Consider the following 25,467-nt stretch of genomic DNA (forward strand, 5'->3'; position numbering starts at 1 on the left):
GGCACTCTACCCAGGGGGATAGCTTGAGGCTCTGTCTCAAAAAAAAAACAAACAAAAAAAACCCGGCATTTCTGGGGCAGCACCTGTGGCTCAGTGGGTAGGGCACTGGCTCCATATACCAAGGGTGGTAGGTTTGAACCTGGCCCCAGCCAAACTGCAGCAAATAGCTGGGCATTGTGGCGGGTGCCTGTAGTCCCAGTTACTCGGGAGGCTGAGGCAAGAGAAAAGCCTAAACCCAGGAGCTAGAGGTTGCTGGGAGCTTTGACACCACAGCACTCTACCGAGGGCAATAAAGTAACTCTATCTCTTAAAAAAAAAAGAAACAAAAGAAAAAAAATGGCATTTTTCTACCTGGCAGCGAGAGAACACACAAAGCTGAGAGTGTGTGTCTGAAGGCCCCATGGACAGCGCCTTGTGCTCAGCACACCTCTCCCTCACTGCCACCTTCACCCCGAGGTCTAGGCCTGTGGGTAGCACGTTCTTACCTCACATCTGAAGGGCTTCTCTCCAGAATGCTGCAATGAGTGCACCTTGAGTGACATACTGCGTTTGAATGATTTTCCACAGGTTTCACATGTAAATGGCATGTCTTTCGTGTGTGCTGCAATATAGAATACACTTATACTCAAAACAAATCCACCAGGAATTTAAAACTGGAAAAGACAATGTCCTGCTGTAAAGCAATTATGCCATCTTAGTTTTCTACACTCTGATCTGTGAGTCTTTAATAGTACTGTTCTAAAGAGAAAAATAACCATGTTGAAAAGAAATCTGGGTGTGGAAGAGTACACCATCCAATTTGGTGACGCTTATAAAGGACACGTTGTATTTAGTTTCAACATGTCAAAACTGATTAAAGTTAGATAATTTTTCATATCCTGCCCAATCCAGGGTAAAAAACACACCAAAGGACAAAAGTAAAATACAAGTGTGAGAGAAAAGGAGAAAAAACTTACCAACCATGTGTTTCCGCACGTGAGCCATGGTATAGAATTTCTTCTCACAAATTTCACAGGAAAATTTCTTTTCTGCATATCCATGGACAATCTTGATATGTTCATGAAGGGACCAGAGTTTCTTGAATGATTTGTTACAGGAAACACACTGAACAGGATAAATAGAAAAAAATCTTTATTTACAGGGGCTTTCAGAAAGCCATAGCAGCCTATAGGCAGATGAAATGGATGTGCTTTCAGTTCATGGCCCAAGGCCAGAATCCAGATAAATGCTATTCTTCCACAGAGTCCAGATTCTAACACCAACATCTATATGTTCTATTTTCCAAGATGCATCTTTTAGACATGCTTTGGGAGTATGAAAACAATGGCAAAAACTAAGATAAAAAGTGGAAAGTTCAACTAATATAACAAAATTGACTGTTGGCTCGGTGCCCATAGCTCAGTGGTTAGGGCGCTGGCCACATACCCCGGGCTAAAGGGTTCAAATCCCACCCAGGCCTGCTAAATAACAATGACAACAGCAACAAAAAAATAGCCAGGCATTGTGGCAGGCACCTATAGTCCCAACTACCGTGTTTCCCCGAAAATAAGACATTGTCTTATATTTATTTTTTCTCAAGAAGACACACTAGGACTTATTTTCAGGGGCTGTCTTATTTTTATTAAGTATAATACAATAATCTACATTTATTCAAATACAGTGAAGTCATCTTCTTCTGGAACTTGACAGGGGGAGCCGACCTTGTTGGTGGGGCTGGCACTAGTGATGCGTGAACTCCTTTCCCCTAGCCGTTTGCACGTGTGCAACAGGATGCCTGCGACCACAGTTACCACATGTGCACCCGCACAAGTGCGAACAGCTTGGAGAAAGGAGCTGTGGCAGATAAAAGGTATTCCAGTCTTCCTTAACGCTCCACACTGAAATGCATGGCGTGGCTATGCAGCGTATCTGGGCTGCAACGCCCATCACTAGGTCTTTTTTTTTTTTTTTTTTTGAGATGGAGCCTCAAGCTATCCCCCTGGGTAGAGTGCCATGGCATCACGCTGACAGCAACCTCCAACTCCTGGGCTCAAGCGAGTCTCCTGCCTCTGCCTCCCAAGTAGCTGGGACTACAGGTGCCCGCCACAAGGCCTGGCCATTTTTTGGTTGCAGCCATCATTGCTGCTTGGCGGGCCCGGGCTGGGGATTCGAACCTGCCACCTTAGGTGTATGTAGCTGGCGCCTTAGCCGCTTGAGCCACAGGCGCCCAGCCCATCACTAGGTCTTATTATCAGGGTAGGGCTTATATTTAACAAATGCACAGAAATCCTGCTAGGGCTTATTTTTTGGGTAGGTCTCATTTTTGGGAAAACATGGTACTTGGAAGGCTGAGGCAAAAGTATCGCTTAAGCCCAATACTTAGAGGTTGTTGTGAGCTGTGACAACACAGCACTCCAATGAGGGTGACATAATGAGACTGTGTCTCAAAAAAAAAAAAATTGACTACTATTATCTAGTGTTATGAAAAGAACTTTCAAGTTGTTTTTTTTTTTTTTTTGCTGTTTTTTGCCGAGGCTGGGTTTAGAACCCACCACCTCTGTCATATGAGGCGGGAGCCCTTCTCCTTTGAGCCACAGGCACAGCCCGAACTTTCAAGTTTTTTTACTGTATGAATTAGCAAGAACAGCTGCCTCCTACACAAGAGTAACCATGCAGTTAATAGGTTTTTACTAGAGAACACAAGCTAATTTAAATTAGCATAAATAGGGCCAGGCGTGGTGGCTCACGCCTGTAATCCCAGCACTCTGGGAGGCCGAGGCGGGTGGATTGCCTGAGCTCACAAGTTTGAGACCAGCCTGAGCAACAGCGAGACCCCATCTCTAAAAATAGCTGGGCGTTATGGTGGGTGCCTGTAATCCCAGCTACTCAGGAGGCTGAGGCAAGAGAATCACTTGAGCCCAAGAATTTGAGGTTGCTCTGTGAGCTATGACACCATATCACTCTACCAAGGTTGACAAAGTGAGATTCTATCTCAAAAAAATAAAAAATTAAAATAAATTAGCATAAATAAAAATAAAACAGTATATTAATGATTATAGATCTGTAGGAGTATAAAACTGTTTTTATACCTTATAAAAAGCATTTAGGGCCTTCATTAATAAAAAATTGAGTTTTGTAGGGCAGCGCCTGTGGCTCAGTGAGTAGGACACTGGCCCCATATACTGAGGGTGGCGGGTTTTAACCCGGCCCTAGCCAAACTGCGGCAAGAGAATCGGCTTAGCCCAAGAGCCGGAGGTTGCTGTGAGCTGTGATGCCACAGCACTCTACTGAGGGTGACAAAGTGAGACTCTGTCTCTAAAAAAAAAAAAATTGAATTTTGTCATATTTTCCCAAATGTAATTTAGTCTATTAAATATTTCCCTCTGGCAGAATTTAACAATCTCTAAACTATTAGTATCATTCCCCTTTTGCCCTTTAGCCCAGATCTAGAGCTCTCTTTACATAAATCTATAGGGAAAAAAAATGCCATGTTCATTAGTCCTTTACATTATCAATCATTAATAACCTAGAATATCAGACAAAGTATATCAAAATAAAATACTTCTTGTTAAAGCAAAACAATACTAGAAAGTTTATGGTTAATTATCAGACTCTGGGATACTTAAGAGAACTAGCTAGTATTCACTATAAATAAAGATCTCTGAGTACCAATGCCACTCTAGGAAATAACAACTCTGAGATAAAACATAAGCCTATGACCAGATTTTGTGTTAGAAAAAGATAGACTAGTTCTGTAAGAGCAGGGTTTTAATTTTTACATGCTACCAAGTCATCAAGATTATTAGGATCTATACATTATAAAGTGCACTGTTCTTTGGGAAGAGAGTTCGTTCATTTAGCAGAATCCACAAAACTTAAACACAAGTTTAAAAATATTATGATGAGGAACAGCAAAGAAAATCACCAAAAAAGGATTTATCAAATGTTTTTTGTAACTTAATAAAGCAAATTTAAGTTGAAAAAAAAAATATATATATATAAAGATTAAGAACACCTTTTCAATAATGAATCATTACAGAGTCCAGTTTGACCTCTAGGGTGCAGCACTGCATCACTCCTTTTTTGGCCTGAAGTGTTGCAACCAATTCATAATCATGCCAGGGTGTTAGCAGTTATTGGAGGATATGGGCGCCATGACTCAGTCTTCTTTCATTTACTCAGCGTGTCGGAGATCAAGTCACAATTGATGAATCAAAAGCAGTGAATTTTTAGCAAATGTAATTTCTATTTTTCAAACCATTCTTTAAAGTAAAGCAATGATCCCAGTTGTTGATTAAAAGAGCAGGAGAAAAGTGAAACTTCCAAGTGACTACCAATATTAGCAGTACTCCAATATACAAACCAAAACAATTTATCTTTTTTAAATAGTTTGACTTAAATATGGTACAAGATATTACTATTTTACAAATCTTATGTAGACATTAATAGACTTACCTTTTATGAATATTTAATATGCATGGGCAAACTGATATAGCTGCAATCCACTCAACATAATATAATTAGCACATCTCTTAACCTACTGCAATATAGTCCTTTCAAGACACCAGCTTGGTTTGAATACCGTATTTTGTTACCTTAACAATATTGTAGTAGCATTATGTACCCCTACTGGCCAGGTGGGCAACATTTTTAACCAGCTCAGGCTCTGTTTAAAGTTTGCATATTCCCATGGGCTCAGCCTCTTGACAAATTTAGTGTTGTCATCTCTCCACTGGTAAAAGCAAACTCACTCCTGGAGATCTTCCATTTCCACCGGTCTGAGTCATTATGGTTTTTGTCCCCATCAGCTGCACTAGAATCTGGCATCCTTTTTTTAAGGCTAGAAAGGGACCTTTCTCTACTCCTGACCTTTACTCAGTATCTCCCGCCTTGACAGAGAAGATGCCAGAATGAATTAAATTACATGTTCTACAACAGTGAATCTCAGGGCAAAGTTGGTGTCGATTTTACATTCTGGTCAATCATCTATAACAGATCCCCCTTCCAGTGTACCTGGGTTCCCACTAGTCCAGCGTCAGTTAAATTTAATGCCTTTGAAATAGAATGTTAAGCCTCAGTTTTGAAAAGACCAAAGCAGGAGCTTTTCAAATGATAAATTGGTGAACTCTGTCCTTTCAGCCTCTATCGTATTTATTCTCTTGGGCAGATACAAGATGAATCTGAACAGCCAGGTTCTATCCTGAAAAGTTTGCCCTCTTGGTGATGAAACCTACCTGAATGTTTTTTTCACAGTCTGTTTGCTGGTGAAGGGACAGCTCACTTTCCAGGACAAACTTCTTGCCACACTTATCACAAATCTGCATGCGCCTATGAGTAACGTTCATGTGCTTCTCCAGGTACCAGCGAGTGTTAAATACCCTGGGGCACTTCTCACAGGTCAGAGTCTCTTTCTCTTCACACTTAGCTTTCTGGACTGGTGCTTTGGGCTCCTTTGCAGCCCGCTTCTTACGCTTAGGTGGCTCTACACTCTTCCTACGACCTCTTGTAGTTCTGGGAGTAGGGGAAGTGGTAGCTGCAGCAACAGAGGCAGCTCTCCTTGTTCTCCTTTGTGTAACGCTGACTTTCTCCACTATCTTCTCCTTTTTCTTCTGCTTTGCATTCTCTCCATAGTTATTGCTGTCATCTGTGGCCTCTTCCTCACTTTCTTCCTCTTCCTCCTCACTGCTTGTCTTAAGAACAGGAGTCTCTTTGGACTGTGAAGAGACACCCTTTTCCCCTTTAGATACATTTAATGTTTGATTATTAAGGTTTACCTCTACTATGATCTGCTCCCTTTTGTAAGAGACTTCTTCCTCTTCTTCCTCCTCTTCCATGTCATCAGAATTCTCCCGGTCTTCTTTAACAGCATGCACGTCAGACACTGCTCTTGTCTCCCTGAAATATGGCTGTTCCTCTGTTTCATGGAGGTGCGGTTTACTCATCTTGGTGTCCACTAACACAGAATAAGGACTTCCTGATTCCCTTTTGTACACTTTGGTGGACAGGTCAAGTTCTTGGTTGGCACCATGATAAAACGTAGATGGCACTTGACCACGACGGCTATCTTCCTGTGCCATCCCTGCTACATGCACAGCACAGTTTTCAACCAGCTCCTGACAAGAACTGGCTGTGTGGCTCATTGGTTAAGTGGCCCACTTTAAAAGAGTTCAGACTATAGAGAAATAGCTTTAAAATCAAAGTAATTATTAAGACTCAAATTGTTTTCCATCCACAAAGCACTCAAATGAAAAAAAAAGTTATTCCTGGAATCTGTGTGTAATTCTTCCAGTGTTGCAGCACCAAAGTATAAGTCAAAAAGGTTTGGTATTATGGCAAGAGCAGAGCACTAGTGATTTTTCTTCTGAAGAGAGCTGCAAGGGACTTGGAGCATCTTATCTACAAAGCAAAGCGGAAAAAAAATCAGATGTCACCATTTCCTTTATATAGCATCCATTTAAGTCACAACAAACATAGCTTAAAATTATTAAACTCTTTATATATACAAAGCTTTTTACTGCTTGACAGTTTAGCACAGGCCTCTATTTTTCTGGATTACAAGAATTCACAAACATTCTACTAAAATGTAAATTCTTTTTTGAGATAAGAGTTTCACTATGTTGCCCTTGGTAGAGTGCTGTGACATCACAGCTCACAGCAACCTCAAACTCTTGGGCTTAAGCAATTCACCTGCCTCAGCCTCCCTAGTAGTTGGGACTACAGGCGCCTGCCACAACATCCGGCTTTTTTTTTGGTCACAGTTGTCATTGTTGTTTATAGCAGGCCTGGGCTGGGCTTGAACTTGCCAGCCTTGGTGTGTGTGGCTGGCGCCCTAACTCACTGAGCTATGGGCGCTGAGCCTAAAAGGTAAATTTTAACAGCAAGAGCTACATCTGTCCAGTTCACCAAGATAGGCTTAGAGCTTAGTGTAATGCCAAGAACAGAATATATACCTAATGAATAAATACCTACTATTGCATAGCACTCATTTTCCTAGATACCATGGGGCATATTCATATGGCAAAATATACGGTTTTTGTCCACAAGGCCTTTTCAGGCTAGTTATACAATATGTGTTATACATGAAACACACAAGAGCATTATACTACTGGTTTGCTTTCAACATCGATCAGTACATGCACTGCAGTAAGCGCTCACAGAACAAAGGTGGTAGTGGGATAGGTACAGTAGACCATGGAAATAAAACACTTAATTGAAATAACTATAGAAGAGAGACCAGATGAGGTGGCTCATGCCTATAATCCTAGCACTCTTGGAGGCCAGGTGGACAGATCCCTTGAGCTCAGGAGTTTGAGAGCAGCCTGAGCAAGAGCAAGACCTGGCCTCTACTAAAAACAGAAAAAAGAAATTAGCCAGGTATTGTGGTATGAGCTGTAGTCCCAGCTACTTGGGAGGCTGAAGCAGGAGGATCACTTGAACCCAGGAGTTTGATGATGTTGCAAGCTAGGCTAACACCATGGCAACCTAGCCTGGGCAGTAAACAGCAGAGTGAGACTCTGTCTGAAGCAAACAAACAAACCACCCCCTACCCAAAGTAAGAAATAACTATAGAAGAGAAAGAAAATGTCCTGACTTTAAATAATGTATAATCTAGGTGTAGATGCAATTGTTTTCAGGTTCATTAAAGTAATTTGAAAGTTGCTAAGTATTTTTAAAGTTGTTCCAGGACAGCTTACTAGAACTACTCAATAACTAGGTCACTTTTCAAGTGCTGGTTACACAGAAGTCTAAATTCTAAGAAACAGTAACCATCAGGTTGTTAAGGTTCCAAGAAAAATAAAACCATCCTTTAAAAAAATAGGTTAGAAAGGTACATAATTTGCTCTGTGACATACCGCACATTGCTGTTTAGCCAACCACCTAACCTCTGAGTCATATGAATATTACTGCAAGCACATACCTTGTCTAGCTGACAAAAGGAAACTAGTATCTATTAAATGCCTGCTATGTGCATAGGCACTATAAAAGCTTTTATTGTTCATTATTTCAATACCCACCACAAAACTTTGGGGTTGTTTTTTAAACTCATTATCTTAATCAAAGTAAGCATTAAAAAAAAGATATCCATCTATCCATAGTCCTATAAGTCAAATATACTCTAAACTGTGAGTCTCATTCTCCCCTAGGGCAATAATGCTATTTTAGCTGTCCCCTCCAACCCCTGTGTTTATTTCTGTTAATTCTTTCTTGTTTTGTTTTTTTTTTTTGTTTTTTTGTTTTTTTGCAGTTTTTGGCCAAGGCTGGGTTTGAACCCTCCACCTCTGGTATATTGGGCTAGCGCCCTACACTCCTTTGAGCCATAGGCGCCGCCCTGTTCTTTTTTTTTTTCTTTTAGAGATAGAGTCTTAATTTATCACCCTCGGAAGAGTGCCATGGCGTCACAGCTCATAGCAACCTCCAACTCCCGGGCTTAGGTGATTCTCCTGCCTCAGCCTCCCAAGTAGCTGGGACTACAGGCGCCTGCTACACCTGGCTATTTTTTTGTTGCAGTTTGGCCGGGGTTGGGCTCGAAGCTGCTACCCTTGGCATATGGGGCTGGCATACTACTCACTGAGCCACAGGCGCTGCCCTATTTCTGTTATTTCTATACAATATGATTTTATTTCTATTTCTTGACTTTTTTCCCAACTTCAGATAATATCTCATCACCTACGTAGTTTTCTTACCTTATTGTTCCCAACTTTCTCTCCTTATCCTTCCAATATAGCTATATCACAACTTTTTAATAATCAATATTTATTGCTTATATTATGATGACTATGTATAGTTCACAACTATGATTATCAGCCCTTTGCTATTATCTTCTTTCATTTTCTCTCCCATTTTCTTTGTACTTATAGATTTACTTTTTCCTTTTTTTGAAATTATATATATATATATATTTTTTTAAGTGTGTGTGTGTGTGTGTGTGTGTGTGAGACAGAGTCTCACTATGTCACCCCTTGGTAGAGTTGTATGGCGTCACAGCTCACAGCAACCTCAAACTCTTGGGCTTAAGTGATTCTCCTGCCTCAGCCTCCCAAGTAGTTGGGACTACAGGTGCCTGCCACAACAGCTGGCTATATTTTTGTTGAAGTTGTCAATTGTTGTTTAGCAGGCCTGGGCCAGGTTTGAGCCTGCCAGCCTCAGTGCATGTGGCTGGCATCGTAGCCACTGTTCTCCAGGCGCTGAGTCTTGAAATTATATTTAAAAAAAAAAAAATTTTTTTTTTGAGACAGAGCCTCAAGCTGTCATCCTGGTAGAGGGGTAGAGTGCCGTGATGTCACAGCTCACAGCAACCTCCAGCTCTTGGGCTTAGGCGATTCTCTTGCCTCAGCCTCCTGAGTAGCTGGGACTATAGGCACCCGCCACAACGCCCAGCTATTTTTTGTTGCAGTTTGGCTGGGGCCGGGTTCGAACTTGTCACCCTCAGTATATGGGGCCAGCACCTCCTGCACAGCATGTTTTTAAAGTCACTGAGATATGACATTGCTTATGACTGCATAATCTGGCTTATCCAAGTTGGTACAGGTAGAACCCAGAGTGAGGTGCTGCCTTATCAAAAAATCTAAAACAGACGGCAAGGCTTAGAAACAAGGTGGAAGGGGGCAAGAAAAGTTACTAGGAGCTATAAGATTAGCAATTTATATTATGCAGTGGTGAAATTACCAGTGAATTATCTCAGAAGGTAGATAATGTACCACAAAAGCTAGGAGCTTGGGTGGGAAGATGGACTATTATGAGTGTGTTCATTTGTTTTATTTAACAAATTATTGCATGAAAAGGATGAATTTAGAAAAGAAATAATTAGTTTATAATCAAGAATGAAAAAAGTCTAGCAAATTAGGTATTTGTAGTGTTTAGAAGAATCAAATGCTTAATGTAAAACTGAGGTCTTTGAGCTACAAAGGCTGAATAGAATTCAGTCTTGAGACAAGGAAGAAATTAAACATTTGGACTTCACAATCATTCATAGTACCCACTAATTAAGGTGGTGTTCAATAAAATAGCTTTTCTAGGCCATTCACAGTGGCTCACACCTATAATCCTAACACTTCGGGAGGCTGAGATGGGAGTGTCATTTGAGGCCAGGAGTTTTGAGGTTGCAGTCAGCTGACACTACTGTACTCCAGCCTGGGTGACAAAATGAGAGCCTATCTTAAAAAAAAAAAAAAAAAAAAAGCTTTTCTAGAAAGACTAAAGATGCTACAAAGCATATTTCTCTAATGTAAATTACTTCAAATGCTACTAGTAAACAGAAATTAAATTAGGTCAGTATAACTCAGAAATAATGTTGGTTTATACAAGATTTGCCCCAGTGAGTTAACATTTAAAGCCATCAGGAGCAAGCTTTCTCACAATTAAAAAGGCGGCTTTATGTAAAGACCATAAAAAAAAGCTAAACACCCTAATCCTATACCTTCCTTAAAAGCAAGCACTGGTTTGCTCAGTGGCTTCATAAACCACTATACTTTCCACTTTATTAGTGGTGAAGGTTAAGAGTGCAGGCTTTAGAGATGTGGATTTGGTTCCCACATCTTTATTGCAGAGCACTGGAATAGCACAATAAAGCAAGTCACGGCTTGGTGCCTGTAGCTCAGGAGGCCAAGGTGCCAGCCACATATACCTGAGGTGGCGGGTTCGAACCCAGCCCCGGCCTGCCAAACAACAATGACAACTACAAACAAAAAATAGCTGGGTGTTGTGGCAGGTGCCTGTAGTCCCAGCTACTTGGGAGGCTGAGGCAAGAGAATCGCTTAAGCCCTGGAGTTGGAGGTTGCTGTGAGCTGTGATGTCATAGCACTCTACCCAGGGTGACAGCTTGAGGCTCTGTCTCAAAGATAAAGTAAAATAAAATAAAGCAAGTCAGATGAATTTTTTAGTTTTCTCGTTAATCTAAGTCCACACTATACTGTAGTCTATAATAGTGTGCTAATGTACATACATGTACCTTAACTGAAAATGCTTCAATGCTAAAAAATGCCAATGATCATCTAATCCTTCAGTAACTTGCAATCTTTTTGTTGGTAGAGGGTCTTGCCTTGATGTTGATGCTGACTGATCAGAGTGGTGGTTGCTAAAGTTGAGGTGGCTGTGGCAATTTCTTAACATAAGACAGCAATGAAGTTTGCCACGTGGATTGATTCTTCCTTTCATGAAAAATTTCTCTGTAGCATGTGATGCTGTTTCATACCATCTTACTCACAGAACTGTCAAAATTGGAGTCAATACTCTCAAACTCTGTCAGTTTTATCAACTAAATTTAGGTAACATTCAATTCAACAGTATTTACAATAATATTCAATTTCAATAATGTTTACAACATCTTCACAAGGAGTAGAATCCATTTTAAGAAACCACTTTCTCTGCTTGTCCACAAGAAGTAACTCCTCACCCACTCAAATTTTATTATGGGATTGCAGCAATTCAGTCCCATCTTCAGGCTCTACTTCTAAGGCTCTTACTATTTCTTCCCTATCTGTGGTTCCTTCCTCCGCTGAAGTTCTGAGCCCCCAAACGTCATTCATGAGGGTTGAAATCAACTTCTTCCAAACTCCTATTGATGTTGATATTCTGACCTCCTTTCATTAATCATGAATGTTTTTGATGGCATCTAGAATAGTGAATCCTTTCTAGGTTTCAATTTATTATGTCCAGATACATTAAAAAAAAACCCTCACTATTTATGCCAGCTATATTCTTACAAAATGTATTTCGTTTTTTTGAGACAAAGTCTCATTATGTTGCCCTTGGTAGAGTGCTGCAGCATTACAGCTCACAGCAACCTCAAACTCTTGGGCTGAAGCGATTCTCTTGCCTCAGCCTCCCAAGTAGCGAGGACTACAGGCACCTGCCACAACACTTGTCTATTTTTTTGTTGCAGTTGTCATTGTTGTTTAGCAGGCCCAGGACAAGTTTGAACCCGCCAGTCCAGATGTATGAGACTGGTGCCCCAGCCACTGAGCTATAGGTGCCAAGCCCAAAATGTATTTCTTTTTTATTTTTCAAGACAAAGTCTTGCTCTGTTGCCCCAGCTACAGTGCGGTGGTGTCATCATAGCTCATTGTAACATCAAACTCCTGGGATCAAGTGATTCTCTTATCTCACCCTCCCAAGCAGCTAGGACTAAAGGCACATGCCACTATGCCTGTCTAGGTTTTTTTTTTCTATTTTTAGTAGAAATGGGGTCTCACTCTTGCTCAAGCTGGTCTTGAACTCCTGAGCTCAAGCAATCCATGTGCCTTGGCCACTCAGAGTGCTAGCATTATAGGCATGAGTCACCACGTGCAACTGTGGGTTCATTTTTTAATTCAAATTTTGGTACTGTCAATCTGTAAATTTTACCAATCTATACCTTAGTAATTTATGAAGTTGAGAAGTGGGAGCCAAAGAAAATAATCTGCAAAACTAAAATGCTTGGTAAATTCTACTCTCAGTTTTACAAAATGCATATGGTCATGGTTATAATTTGCATTTATATGTTTATATGATGATGTTTTATATGACAGTTTAAGACATATTTATCATACATTTGTTAAACATTCATTACAAACCTACTATAGGAGCTAGAGCCATTAAGATGCACAAAGGTCTGTCTGCCCAGGAGACAGATATGAAAGCACACCACAGTGGTTATAGCACAAACTCTGAAACTTGGCTTGGTGCCTGTAGCACAGTGGTTACGGCGCCAGCCACATACATCGAGGCTGGAGGGTTTGAATCTGGATCGGGCCAGCTAAACAACGATGACAACTGCAACAAAAAAAATAGTTGGGCATTGTGGTGGGCACCTATAATCCCAGCTACTTGGAAGGCTAAGGCCAAGAGAATCACTTAAGCCCAAGAGTTTGAGGTTGTTGTGAGCTGTGACGCCACAGCATTCTACCAAGGGTGACATAGTGAGACTCTATCTCAAAAAAAAAACAAAAACAAAACAAACTCTGAAAACAGACTGTCAATATTAAAAATCTGGCTCCAGCACCTACTAGCTGAGTGACCTTGGGCAAATTACTCATTTTCTATAAAATGTAGATAATAATATCTACCTCCTAGGATTATTACTGGTATAAATGCTTATGAAAATATCTTGTAATAGAAAGCACTATTGTAAGTATTTGTTAAGTAAACACATTCACCTATACACATAATGTATGGTGTCAGTGTGAAAAGGGAGTTAAGTAGTGTAAAAGGTGGTAATGTGTCAAGGAAAGTTTAAGAGATGAGATAAAGCTGGAGCTGGTCTTGAAGGACAAGCAGAAGTCTAAGGGTGAAGGGAAGAGGTAGGTAGGAATGCTGCATATTAAGAAACACATCATGAAAATGACAGGAATGAAACTATACAGGTTTTATTTATACTTAAGCACTATCACCCTAAAATAACTTTATAGCTGAGGTTCAATTCAATTCAACATTTCCATCGTCACTGCTCTTAAATGATGGAGCAAATGCTGGGATGCTGGTTTTCTAGCTCATAGTCCCAGTTTACTATCCTGTCTCCTACTGAATTAAGGGAAACAATTACCTCAAAAGATACACATAGGTTGTGAACAAAAAAATACCTATGCCACACAAAGTAAAAAAATAAAATTTCAAATTAGTGTTTCAGAGTCTGAATTTTATCCTTAGCTGGTGGAATTCACATCTCCTTTCAGAATGCCCAGAATGTTATATTAATTGACGTGGATATATTTTCAATTGGCTCCACCTACAGTTTGTATTTCATAGTAACCAGTTTTGGCAAATTAAAGACCCAAAATTTAAATTATGTTTTAATTCATCTTCTTCTTTTGATTTTTTTGTTTGAGACAGTGTCTCATTCAATCGTCCTAGGGTTGAATGCTCTGACATCATAGCTTACAACCTCAAGAGATCCTCTTGTCTCAGCCTCCAAGTAGTTAGGACTCCAGCCCACCACAGCACCTGGCTAGTTTTTCAATTTTTATTATAGACGGGGTTTCACCTTGCTCAGGCTAGTCTCAAACTCCTGAGCTCAGGAGATCCACCTGCCTGGGCCTCCCAGAGAGCTAAGATTATAAGATGTGAGCCACCATGTCTAGCCTAATTCACCTTCTTGTAACAGAATGGTTAAGCTTTCAAATAAGTAAATCTGAAATAAATAATAAATAAATTTGTGGACTTTGAACTTGGCATATAAAGTAGAAGTTACAGAACCAAAAATTACAGTGAAAAAAGGTTCCATTCTAATACCATAGGATCAGTAGAATGCTAATAAATGTCCCTTATTTCCAAAAGTCCTTACATTATCAACCTGGAATATACCAGAAAAGCTACCACACCACTTTGTAAGAGTCATCTTTACAATAAACAAAAACCTCAAATGACATATCACTAGGTCATATTTTGGATAAGCATTATAAAGTGTTCTCAGATGCTTCTATTTTATATGGTTAAAAAACAGAACTAATTTTAATGCAATCTCATTTAATAAAAATTTAACATGTCAAACAATTATTTTTTAAGTAGCCCATCTAATAATTCATTCTCTGTTAAGAAATGTTATTGAGAAATGCCTGTCACCTTCAGTTTTAGATTAAGCTACTGCAAAAATAAAATTTCACTGTAGTTATATACACATGCATTTAAATGAGACTGCCACTGTGTTTCCCCCAATAATATGCCAGTGCAGCCAGTGGAAGAGGACAAAAGAGAGGTATTTCTCTTAGGTACTACCTAATTACCTTCAAGCATCAACAGTTTCCACATTTCTATATAAGACAATAAAAACTAAAGCGCATTACTCATCACACAGCTTAAGCAATCTTAACTTTCACCAATAACACTCCAGGGCCAAAGAAAAAATCAAATACTAAATAAGCTATACTGCAGGACCTACATGATCACAATGTATATTCGGAACATTATCCCATTATTCAATTCCATTCACAAACATCATCTACTGGTAAGAGAATATAATTTAAACAAAGAAGATTTTTTTTTCCTTTTGAGACAGTCTCACTCTGTTGCCCATAGAGTGCCATGGTGTCAGCCTAGCTCATAGCAACCTCAAACTCCGGAGTTAAGCAATCCTCCTGCCTCAGACTCCTGAATAGCTGGGAGGTGCCTACCATGATGCCTGGATAATTTTTCTATTTTTCCTAAAGACAGGGTTTTGTTCTTGCTCAGGCTAATTTCAAAATCCTAAGCTCAAGGGATCCCCCTGCCTGAGTCTCTCAGAATGCCAGGATTTGGATTTGGATTTTGCATGAGCCACCATGCCCTGCTCAAAGAAGATATTTTTAAAAGTAGAGTGAGAAGTTTGTGTGTATTACTGTGATCATTTCCATTAAAACCTGACGAAGTAAGGCTGGGCATGGTGGTTCACGCCTATAATCCTAGCACTCTGGGAGGCTGAGGCAGGTGGATTGCCTGAGCTCACAGGTTCAAGACCAGCCTAAGCCAGAGTGAGACCTCATCTCTTGAAAAAAAAAAATAGCCTAGCCTATAGTCCCATCTACTTGGGAGGCTGAGACAAGAGAATCGCTTGAGTCCAAGAGTTGGAGGTTGGAGGCTGCTATGAGATATGACACCATGTCACTCTACCAAGGGTGACAAAGTGAGACTCTGTCTCACAAAAAAAAAAAATTCAATGCCCAGCCCTGGCATCATAGCTCTTAGTAATCTCAAACTCTTGGGCTTGAGTAATCTTCTTGCCTCAGCCTGCCACAATGCCCAGCTAGTTTTTCTATTTTTAGTAGAGATGAGGTCTTACTCTTGCTCAGGCTAGTCTCAAACTCTGGAGCTCCAGCGGTCCACCTGCTTCAACCTTCCAGAGTTCTAGGATTACAGGCATGAGCCATCCTACCTGGCCCCAAACCGGAAGCTTCATACATTACTGGTGGGAATATAAAATGGTGTACTCTGGAGAACAGTTTAGCAGTTCTCAAAGTTAAATTTAGAGTTCCTAGCAATTTCACTTCTAGATATATACTCGAGAGAACTAAAAAAATCTATGCTCATATGAAAACTTGTAAACAAATATTCACAGAAGCATTATAATCCAAATGTACATCAAGTGATGAATCAATAAAACATATATCCATACAATGGAATATTATCAGCCATAAAGAAATGAAGTACTGATATGTGGTACAACACGGATGAGCCCTGAAAACATTATGCTGAAAGAAAGGCAGACATAAAAGGCTACATAACTGATGATTTCATTTATATGAAATGGCTAGAATAAGCAAATACATACAAAAAGAAAGTGAATCAGTGATTAACAGGAGCTGGAGGTAGGGAAGAATGGTAAGTGACTGCCAGGTTGGGGAGAATGCTAATGATCTGGGATTAGACATTGGTAATAGTTGTACAACCTTGTGAATATACTAAAAACCACTACTGAGGCTCAGTGCCCATAGCACAGTGGTTACCACACTGGCTACATACACAGAAGCTGGTGAGTTTGAACCTGGCCCAGGCCAGCTAAACAACAATGACACTTACAACAAAAAAATAGCTGGGCATTGTGGCAGGCGCCTGTAATCCCAGCTACTTGGGAGGCTGAGACAAGAGAACTGCTTAAACCCAAGAGTTTGAAGTTGCTGTGAGCTGATGCCACAGCACTCTACCAAGGGCGACATAGTGAGACTCTGTCTCAAATAAAAAAAAAAAACAGGGGCGGCACCAATCCCATATGTCGGAGGTGGTGGGTTCAAACCCAGCCCCGACCAAAAAATAAAAAATAAAAACAAAAATGCTATTGACTTGTATATTTTAAAATAGCAAATTTTATGATATATAAATTATGTTTGAATAAAAGATAAATAAGAAAATGATGGCCAGGAACAATGGCTCACGACTGTAATCCTAGCACTCTGGGAGGCCAAGGCAGGTGGACTGCTTGAGCTCAGGAGTTCAAGACTAGCCTGAGCTAGAGCAAGACCCATCTCTACTAATAACAGAAAATATTAACTGGGTCTTGTGGTGGGCACCTGTAGTCCCAGCTACTTGGGAGGCTGAAACAGGAGGATAGCTTGAACCTAGTAGATTAAGGTTGCTGTTAATGAGGCTGACATCACTGTCCTCTACTCTGGGACAACACAGTGAGACAGTTTAAAAAAAGAATTTCTATTGAGAAAACGTAGGTGGGAGAAAAGTGGTTTGTTTTTTTTGTTTTTGAGACAAAGTCTCACTTTATTGCCCTCAGTAGAGTGCTGTAGTGCAAATAGCTCACAGCAACCTCCAACTCCTGGGTTTACATGATTCTCTTGCCTCAGCCTCCCAAGTAGCTAGGACCACAGGCACCCACCAAAACACCTGGATATTTTTTTGTTGCTGTTTGGCTGGGGCCAGGTTTGAACCTGCCACCCTCGGTATATGGGGCCGGTGCCCTACCTACTGAGCCACAAGGCACTGCCTGAGAGAAGGCATTTTTTAAATTATTTTTAAGACAATAAGTCTCAAATTTAGACATAGTATCTAATCCTATTCTTTTCTACAGTAACTAGATAAGCTTTTTGCTAAATACTACAAAAAATCCTTATAATGACAACCACTAACAAATTAAATCCAAATTTCCTTCAAGACTGGGGTGCCCACTTTGCCTTTCTAACATCATTGCCCTCCACCCCGTCATAAACCCGAGCCACCAGCCTTAGGGATCTACCCAATATTCCCTGGGCACGCCATATAATTTCTCTGTGTCAGTCAGGAGCATATTCTGCCCCTTCAATACTTTTATCTTCTTTCCTAAAAGTTGAATTTCACTAATCTTTTAATATTTGGTCAAATACCACTTATGTTGGAGGGTCTTTCCAAAAGTCTCCAGCCCCTATCACTTCTCCCTTGAGTATTTCCACTCTCCTGCTCCTATTTCTGTTACATAATACACAACCTCCATAGCCAACCACCTCAAATAGACCTAATTTTCATAGACCAGATATGTACCACATGTATCTATCAGTACAGGAGACCTAGTTCCTTATGTTGACCACCTCTGTATATTGACCAGTTAGTCCCTTGGATGGTCAACTTGCAGAGGTTCTACTGTATTTATTATACTAGTCTATCTTGTATGAAAATTGTTTTGTATGTCTACATTCTCCTTGCCAGAAATTGGTATAGAGGTCGGTCCATGACCAAGTTTTGAACTGTGAGATTTAAGTGGAAGTCTGCTGGGAGGCTCTTAAGAAAAGCTTCTGAACTCTTAAAAGGCATAAGGAAGAGAGAACCACCACCTTCTGCTGGATGTCATCTTGTCTGGACGTGATGTAACTGTGGTACCCGTCTTGCATCCATGATGGGTGTTGGCCAAAGGACAAGGCAGACATGTTCAATCTGGCAGAGCAGAAAGGTGAAATGAATGGGGGTCCTGAACGATGATCCTAAACCAGAAGATTTAAACCAATCCTAGATGGAGGTAACTTGTTATTTGTGAGGATAAATTTTCCTCATTTTCAGATTATTTTGAATTTGGTTTTCTATTATTTGAAGCCCAACGCACCCTAATTTGTATAGTTGTGTTTGACACATAAATTAGACAATTAAGCAGCATTGTCAAGTACTTAATTGGGTAGAAGAGTCTCCTGATCATGGGAGAAGTCAAAGCTGTAGCTACATACTTGGGAGACATCAGCCTACAGCAAGAATTTACATTTGGGATCCAGGAAGACAGGATGGAAAAAAAAAAGTGGCTGAGCACCAAGCCTTACGGAACCCCAAGGGCAGAGGAGAAAAAACTAACAAAGAAGAAAGAAAACAAAAATGAGGTAAAACAAAACTACAGTGTACAGAAGCCAAGTGATTCAAAAAGTAAAATAGGTCGGCACCCATAGCTCAATGGGTAGGGCACTGGCCACATACACCAAGGCTGGCGGGTTCGAACCTGGCCTGGACCAGCTAAAACAACAATGACAACTGCAACAACAACAACAACAACAGCCAAGTGTTGTGGCAGGGGCTTATAGTCCCAGCTACTTGGGAGGCTGAGGCAAGAGAATCACTTAAGCCCAATTTGAGGTTGCTGTGAGCTGTGATGCCATAGCACTCTACCCAGGGTGACAGTTTGAGAATCTGTCTCAAAGAAACAAGCAAACAAACAAACAAAAAAGTAAAACAGAAAAGCGACTACTGAACTTAATGACAGAATAATTCAGTATAATAATATTCAGAATAGTTCAGAATAATTCATTAACGTGAAGGTTCCCTTGTCCTTCCACCAGCCTCCTTCTCCCTGGAAAAACAGCAGTCCCAAGTTAATTAGTATAATGGGTAAGGGCTCAGACTTGGGCTGATTTCTGGATCTATCTGTGGGTGATACATTTTTTTTTGAGACAGAGTCTTATTATGTCACTCTGGGTAGAATGCCATGGCATCACAGCTCACAGCAACCTCCAACTCTTGGGTTTAAGCAATTCTCTTGCCTCAGCCTCCTAAGTTGCTGGGACAACAGGCACCCACCACAATGCCCAGCTATTTTTTTGTTGTTGTTATAGTTGCCACTGTTATTTGGCAAGCCCAGCTGGATTTGAACCCGCCAGCTATGGTATATGTAGCTGGTGCCCTAGCTGATTGAGTTACAGGTGCCACTTTCTCAAATCTTAAATATTCTTTTCCTTTGATCTTATTGAAGAAGTATGCTGTCTTAAAATAAGTTTTCTATAAACTTGCGTATAACAACCACATAAGAAAATATTAAAATGTCTTTATGTTCACCTTGGGAAATTCTAAATTTTAAAACCATGCCAAATTAAAATATGACCACTTCAAAGAAAATGGGATAATTTCAAAGTTAAGACCAAAATAGCTTTTGATAAAAACCACTGCATGTTGCAGAAACAGTAACCTAGTTTCATTTTGACTATAGTGTTTGTTGCCCTCAAGTGATCTGCAACTTTCGAGCAAGATTATTTTCATTAAATGCGAGGTAATAGGTAAAGCAAAGGGGAAGAAATCAATACATCTTCATGCAACAAAACATCTCACCTTTTCAGTTTAAGAGAAGAAAAGCACAGTCCTATGAACACACACACATATCATATTGACAAGCCTCTTTTATTGGTGAAATAATTTTAACTCAAGGCTTAACTACCGAACATGTGGCGATTTAATGACCTACTTGTAAGGAGAAAAAAAACCCTCCGCATCACACCAAATTATTCTTGGCTATTTGTTCATGGCACAACTGGTAGATAATAACCTTAGCTGGGAAAGCTGATGGAAGATGTTGAAAAATACAAAGTCCTTTTCTACATGGAATTTTTAACTACTTTTCCCCAAATTAGGGTTCTTTATAATGTGCTGCAAATGACTGATGCATATTTCAGTAAGACAAAAGTCCCAAATATCATACTTCTGAATGAACAACCTGTTTAAGATGGTATCACCTCATAAACTCCAGAGAAGTTTCTTTTAGAATATAAAATAAATAAATTAGTAACAACACATACTTTAGACATACACACACACACACACACACACACACACACATATATATTTTGCAGAGACATAATCTCACTTTGTTGCCCTGGGTAGAGTGCTGTAGCGTCACACAGCTCACAGCAACCTCCAACTCCTGGGCTTAAGCGATTCTCTTGCCTCAGCCTCCCGAGTAGCTGAGACTACAGGTGCCCACCACAACACCTGGCTATTTTTTGGTTGCAGTTCAGCCAGGGCCAGGTTTGAACCTGCCACCCTCAGTATATGGGGCTGGTGCCCTACTCACTGAGCCACAGGTGCCGCCCTAGACATTTATATTTTAACTGCACTGGATTGTCTAAAAACTGAGCCTATGAGCAGCAAAGGCACCAAGCCCAAGAGGAAGTGAACAGACTCCTGGCTTACGGACAAATGAGTAGGTGGAGGAAGCATTTATGTGGGGAGAAGATTTCTTTAAAATACTTTCTTAATCTGAAGAAAACCACAGCTCTTCACAACTTGTGTTCTATAAATAGATATAATCAGTCAAAAGCCTTAATAAATGTTTTGTTTTTGCTTGCTAGCTTTTTTAAAAATAACTTTTGTCATAACCCAAATCCAGTGTGTAGTCAAGATGACTGAACCAGCAATGTGACCAAGGAGGCTGCCCAAAGTCTTGAGGACATATGGCTAAGTTTAATTTCCCTTCATCAACTGATGTTGAAGAAAAGATTTAGTAATGTGGACTTTTACTAAATTTTACTTCTCTTACCAAAATCAAAGAATTTTCACACTTGTTTATATCAATGCAAATTTTCTATTGCTGCTTATTATCTAGGTAGCATCTTTAAGGAATGTAGCTAGAGCAACCAGAGACAGTTTTGATCACAGAAACATTTTCAAGTAATCCTTCCCCATCCCCCCCAAAATATTTACCTAAAAATCATAAAGTTCCTATCCAATAAGTATTAGTCTCTCTTATAAATGGAGGAAAACAAGGCCCAGTGGCTAAAGGATGAGTCAGAAGGACTTTGAGAGAGTTAAGAACCAGCTGAATATAGAACTGCTATGTTCTTTTCTCACTTAAGATAAAAATCCAACTAGATGATAGGTGAGGTTTTTCTTTTTTTTTTGGAAGGGGTGGTGTGGGGTGGCAGTATAGGGGTTATCTAGATTTTTTACAATGAACAAGCATTATTTCTATAGTAAACAAAACAACTATCCTAAACTTAAACTGAATGAATTTATCAAATCCATTCAGATCCAATGTTTAAGAACATTTAGATTAAAGTGTTAATGAAAGTCAAAAGAAATGCAAAGAAAATTTAAGCATCAGAAGCAGTTAAAGTGACCATCTGTGCTGGTTTGCTGCGCAAAGTCCTGGTTTATATCTGTTTCTCCCAGAATAATTGTTAATAATGCCCCTCTCACATGTCTCCCAGTCTGGACAATAAATTATATGGTTACTCTATTTTTTTTTTAACTCTACTATTCCTACAGGGATACATGTTAGTAAAACATATGATTTTAAGGTTTACATATTTTTAAAACTTCTTAATTTATTATTTTTTTAATAGAGACAGGGTCTTGCTGTGTTGCCTTGGCTACAATGCACTAGCACCATCACAGCTCACTGCAACCTCAAACTCCTGGGCTAAAGCAATACTCCTGACTCAGCCCTCCATGTAGCTGGGACTACAGGTATACTACCATGCCCAGCTAATTTAATTTTTTTTTTTTTTGAGACAGAGTCTCACTATATCATCCTCAGTAGAGTACTGTGATGTCACAGCTCACAGCAACCTCAAACTCTTGGGTTTACGCAATTCTCTTGCCTCAGCCTGCCAAGTAGCTGGGACTACAGGCACCCAGCACAATGCATGGCTCTTTTTTGTTGCAGTTGCCATTGTTGTTTAGCTGGCCCAGGCTGGGTTTGAACCTGCCAGCCTTGGTGCATGTGGCTGGCGTTATAACCACTGTGCGACAGGTGCCAAACCTAATTTTTAAATTTTTTGTAGAGACGTGGTCTCATCAAGTTGCCCAAGCTGGTCTCAAACTACTAGTTTCAAGTGATCCTCTATCCTTGGCCTCCCAAAATGCTAGGACTACAGTCATGAGCCACTGCGTTCAACCTTAAAAAACTTGTTTTAGATATTCTTCTCATTTTGATATATCCTTGTTACATAATAAAATCAATCAAAGATTTGCTTTCATCAAATAAAAGGAAAGCAAATCTTATTTTATCACATCAAAATGTATATAATAAATAAATAAAATGAATTTAAAAAATCAAGCCCCTTGGCCAGGCGTGGTGGCTCACACCTATAATCCTAGCATTCTAGGAGGCCAAGGTGGGCGGATTCCCTGAGATCGAGTTGGGGACCACCCTAAGCCAGAGTCAGACCTCGTCTCCAAGAAAAAATAGCAGGGCACTGTGGTAGGCGTCTATAGTTGCAGCTACTTGGGAGGCTGAGGCAGGAGAATCACTTAAACCCAAGAGTTTGAGGTTGCTGTGAGCTAAGATGCCACGGTACTCTACTCAGTGTGACAAAGGGCAGATAGCTCTCTTTAAAATGCTACTTCAATAATGTAAGAACATATTGTGATTCATAGAATATATTGTGGTTTCTAGATATTTCCTACCAAAAGGAAACAAGACATGAAATTTAAGTCTAGAACATCTTGTTACGTGGAAAGCAAGGAAGCTATCAAAGACCATTAGGATTGTGTCATAAATACTCAGGAATAAGCCAAATAAGTTCTTGGTAGACAAACACAAGACAATTGAGTATAAACAAGGATTAATAAGAACAGTGGACTTCTTTGGGCAAGTTTGGGCTTTAAAAAAATAGAACAGTGGATTGAGGCCAGGTGTAGTGGCTCACACCTATAATCCTAGCACTCTGGGAGGCCAAGGTGGGAGGCTCCCTTGCACTCAGGAGTCTGAGACCAGCCTGAGCAGGAGCAAGACCCTATCTCTACTAAAAATAGAAAAATTAGCCAGGTGTTGTGGTAGGAGCCTGTAATCTCAGTTACTCAGGAGGCTGAAGTAGGATTGCTTGAACCCAGGAATTTGAGGTTTCTGTAAGCTAAGCTGATGCCACTGCACTTTAGCCTGGGGCAACAGAGTGAGACTATATTTAAAAACAAAAAAAGAGTAGTGAACTAAAAAAACATCAAATATGTTTAAATCCTTTGGTCACCTTTAGAGGATGCTAAGAGAACCAACTCATTATTTGAAAACTACAGTGAATGGGGAATACTAACCCCATTCCTCTGGAATTTGTATTAAAAAAAAAAGAAAGAAAACTGGTAAATGAAGGGCAAGAATCAAGCATTTGATCTGTTATTCCTAACAGATATATACCCTAAGAAGACTAAATAGTTGAGGGAAAATTTCTTTTTATAGAAGTATTCCAGCTAATAATTAAAGAAGAAATTATAGAATTAAACATTACCTTACAACCTTTAATGAATGAATAGATCTAAGCCAGGCATGGTGGCTCATGCCTGTAATCCTAGCACTTGTGAGGCCAAGGTGGGAGGATTGCCTGAGCTCATGAGTGTGAGACCAGACTGAGCCAGAGCAAGACCTTGTCTCTAAAAATAGCCAGGCGTTGTGGCAGGTGCCTGTAGTCCCAAATACTTAGGAGTCTGAGGCAAGAGAACTGCTTAAGCCCAAGAGTTTGAGGTTGCTGTAAACTGTGACACCATGACACTCTAGTGACACTCTACTGAGGGTTATGGAGTGAAACTGTCTCGAAAAGAAAAAAAAAAGAATGAAATAGATTTAGGCAAAGGTCATTAAGGGGTGATAACATCCAAAAGGAAAATCTTAGAACTATATGCCTCTTGGTAGAATTATATATACCACCTATTAAATAATCTTGCCCCATGGCTGTAAGAAAAACTGAATTTTTTTTTTTTTTTTTGAGACAGAGTCTCAACCTGTTGCCCTGGGTTGAGTGCCATGGTGTCATAGCTCACAGTAACCTCAAACTCTTGGGCTTAAGCAATTCTCTTGCCTTACCCTCCCAAGTAGTTGGGACTATAGGTACCTGCCACAATGCCCGGCTACTTTTGTTGTGTTGTAGTTGTCATTGTTGTTTGGCAGGCCCAGGCTGGATTTGAACCTGCCAGCTTCAGTGTATTGGTGTATGTGGCTGGTTCTCTAGCCGATGAGCTACAGGCACCGAGCCAGAAAAACTGAATCTTAATCTGATGCTCAAAAACAATGGGGAAAGAGGTGGGCAGAAAAGTTTATTGAGTATGAGTAAGATTGGCCCTATGTATTGATAATTGTTGAACCTGGTAGGATATCGTAGGTTTATCATACTTTTCTCTTTTTTATATTTGAGAATTTCTATATCATAAAAATGTTTTTCAAAAGCACTACTTCCTTCAAAAGACCAAAAACAGCAGATTGCTTAAAACCAGTTCAAGGCTGCAGTACACAATGATCAGATGATCACACCTGTGAATAGCCACTGCACTTCAGCCTGGACAATAGAGACCCTGTTTCTAAAAAAAAAGGACTAAAAAATATAGGACACTATAACCTGACAATAGAGAAAAAATATGTAACTGCAATGAAATCTAAAGTAACCTTTTGATACGACTAAAGAGATTATAGAGGAAGTAAATTACCAATGTGAAAATAACTTCTTTTTTCTTTATATACTTTATATTTCATCTCTAAAAGCTACAATATTATATATATATAAAATATATAATATAAGCAATCTGGCATATTTCTGATTAATAAAACTTTAATTCCAAATATGCTAACACACAGTGATTAAAAGTATAAAAGAATTAAATAAGTCAGAAGTAAAACAACTTAACAAGATCATCAGTCAGGATTAGAATCTAGCTTTCTAGACAATAGTCACTATATCCCAGACACTAGTTAGCTTTTAATTTTTCAAAGACAGAACAATAAAACTGAACCAAAACTTCTTTTGTCAGCTGGGCACTGTGGCTCACACCTCTAATCCCAGCACTTCGGAAGGGTGAGGAGGGAGAACTGCTTGAGGCCAGGGGTTCAACACCAGCCTGAGCAACATAGGGAGACCCCATCTCTACAAAGAAAAAAAAAAACAAACTTCTTTT

The 25,467-nt window shown here is 39.8% G+C and overlaps 1 protein-coding gene across 1 annotated transcript in view; it reads right to left on the reverse strand.

The window, feature by feature from the left end:
* ZNF652 (zinc finger protein 652) overlaps positions 1 to 25,467 on the reverse strand; it is a 60,099-nt gene that overhangs the window by 14,801 nt on the left and 19,831 nt on the right. The window contains exons 2-5 of the mRNA XM_023511266.1: positions 18,177 to 18,276; positions 5,214 to 6,375; positions 957 to 1,104; positions 486 to 601 (exon numbers count right to left, since the gene is read on the reverse strand). Coding sequence (XP_023367034.1) covers positions 486 to 601; positions 957 to 1,104; positions 5,214 to 6,119 — 1,170 coding nt within the window. The 5' untranslated portion in view covers positions 6,120 to 6,375; positions 18,177 to 18,276. The remainder of the gene's footprint in view (positions 1 to 485; positions 602 to 956; positions 1,105 to 5,213; positions 6,376 to 18,176; positions 18,277 to 25,467) is intronic.

This window comes from Otolemur garnettii, unplaced genomic scaffold, assembly GCF_000181295.1.
Source record: "Otolemur garnettii isolate 467f Iridium unplaced genomic scaffold, OtoGar3 scaffold00018, whole genome shotgun sequence".
In the NCBI taxonomy this organism is placed as follows: Eukaryota; Metazoa; Chordata; class Mammalia; order Primates; family Galagidae; genus Otolemur; species Otolemur garnettii.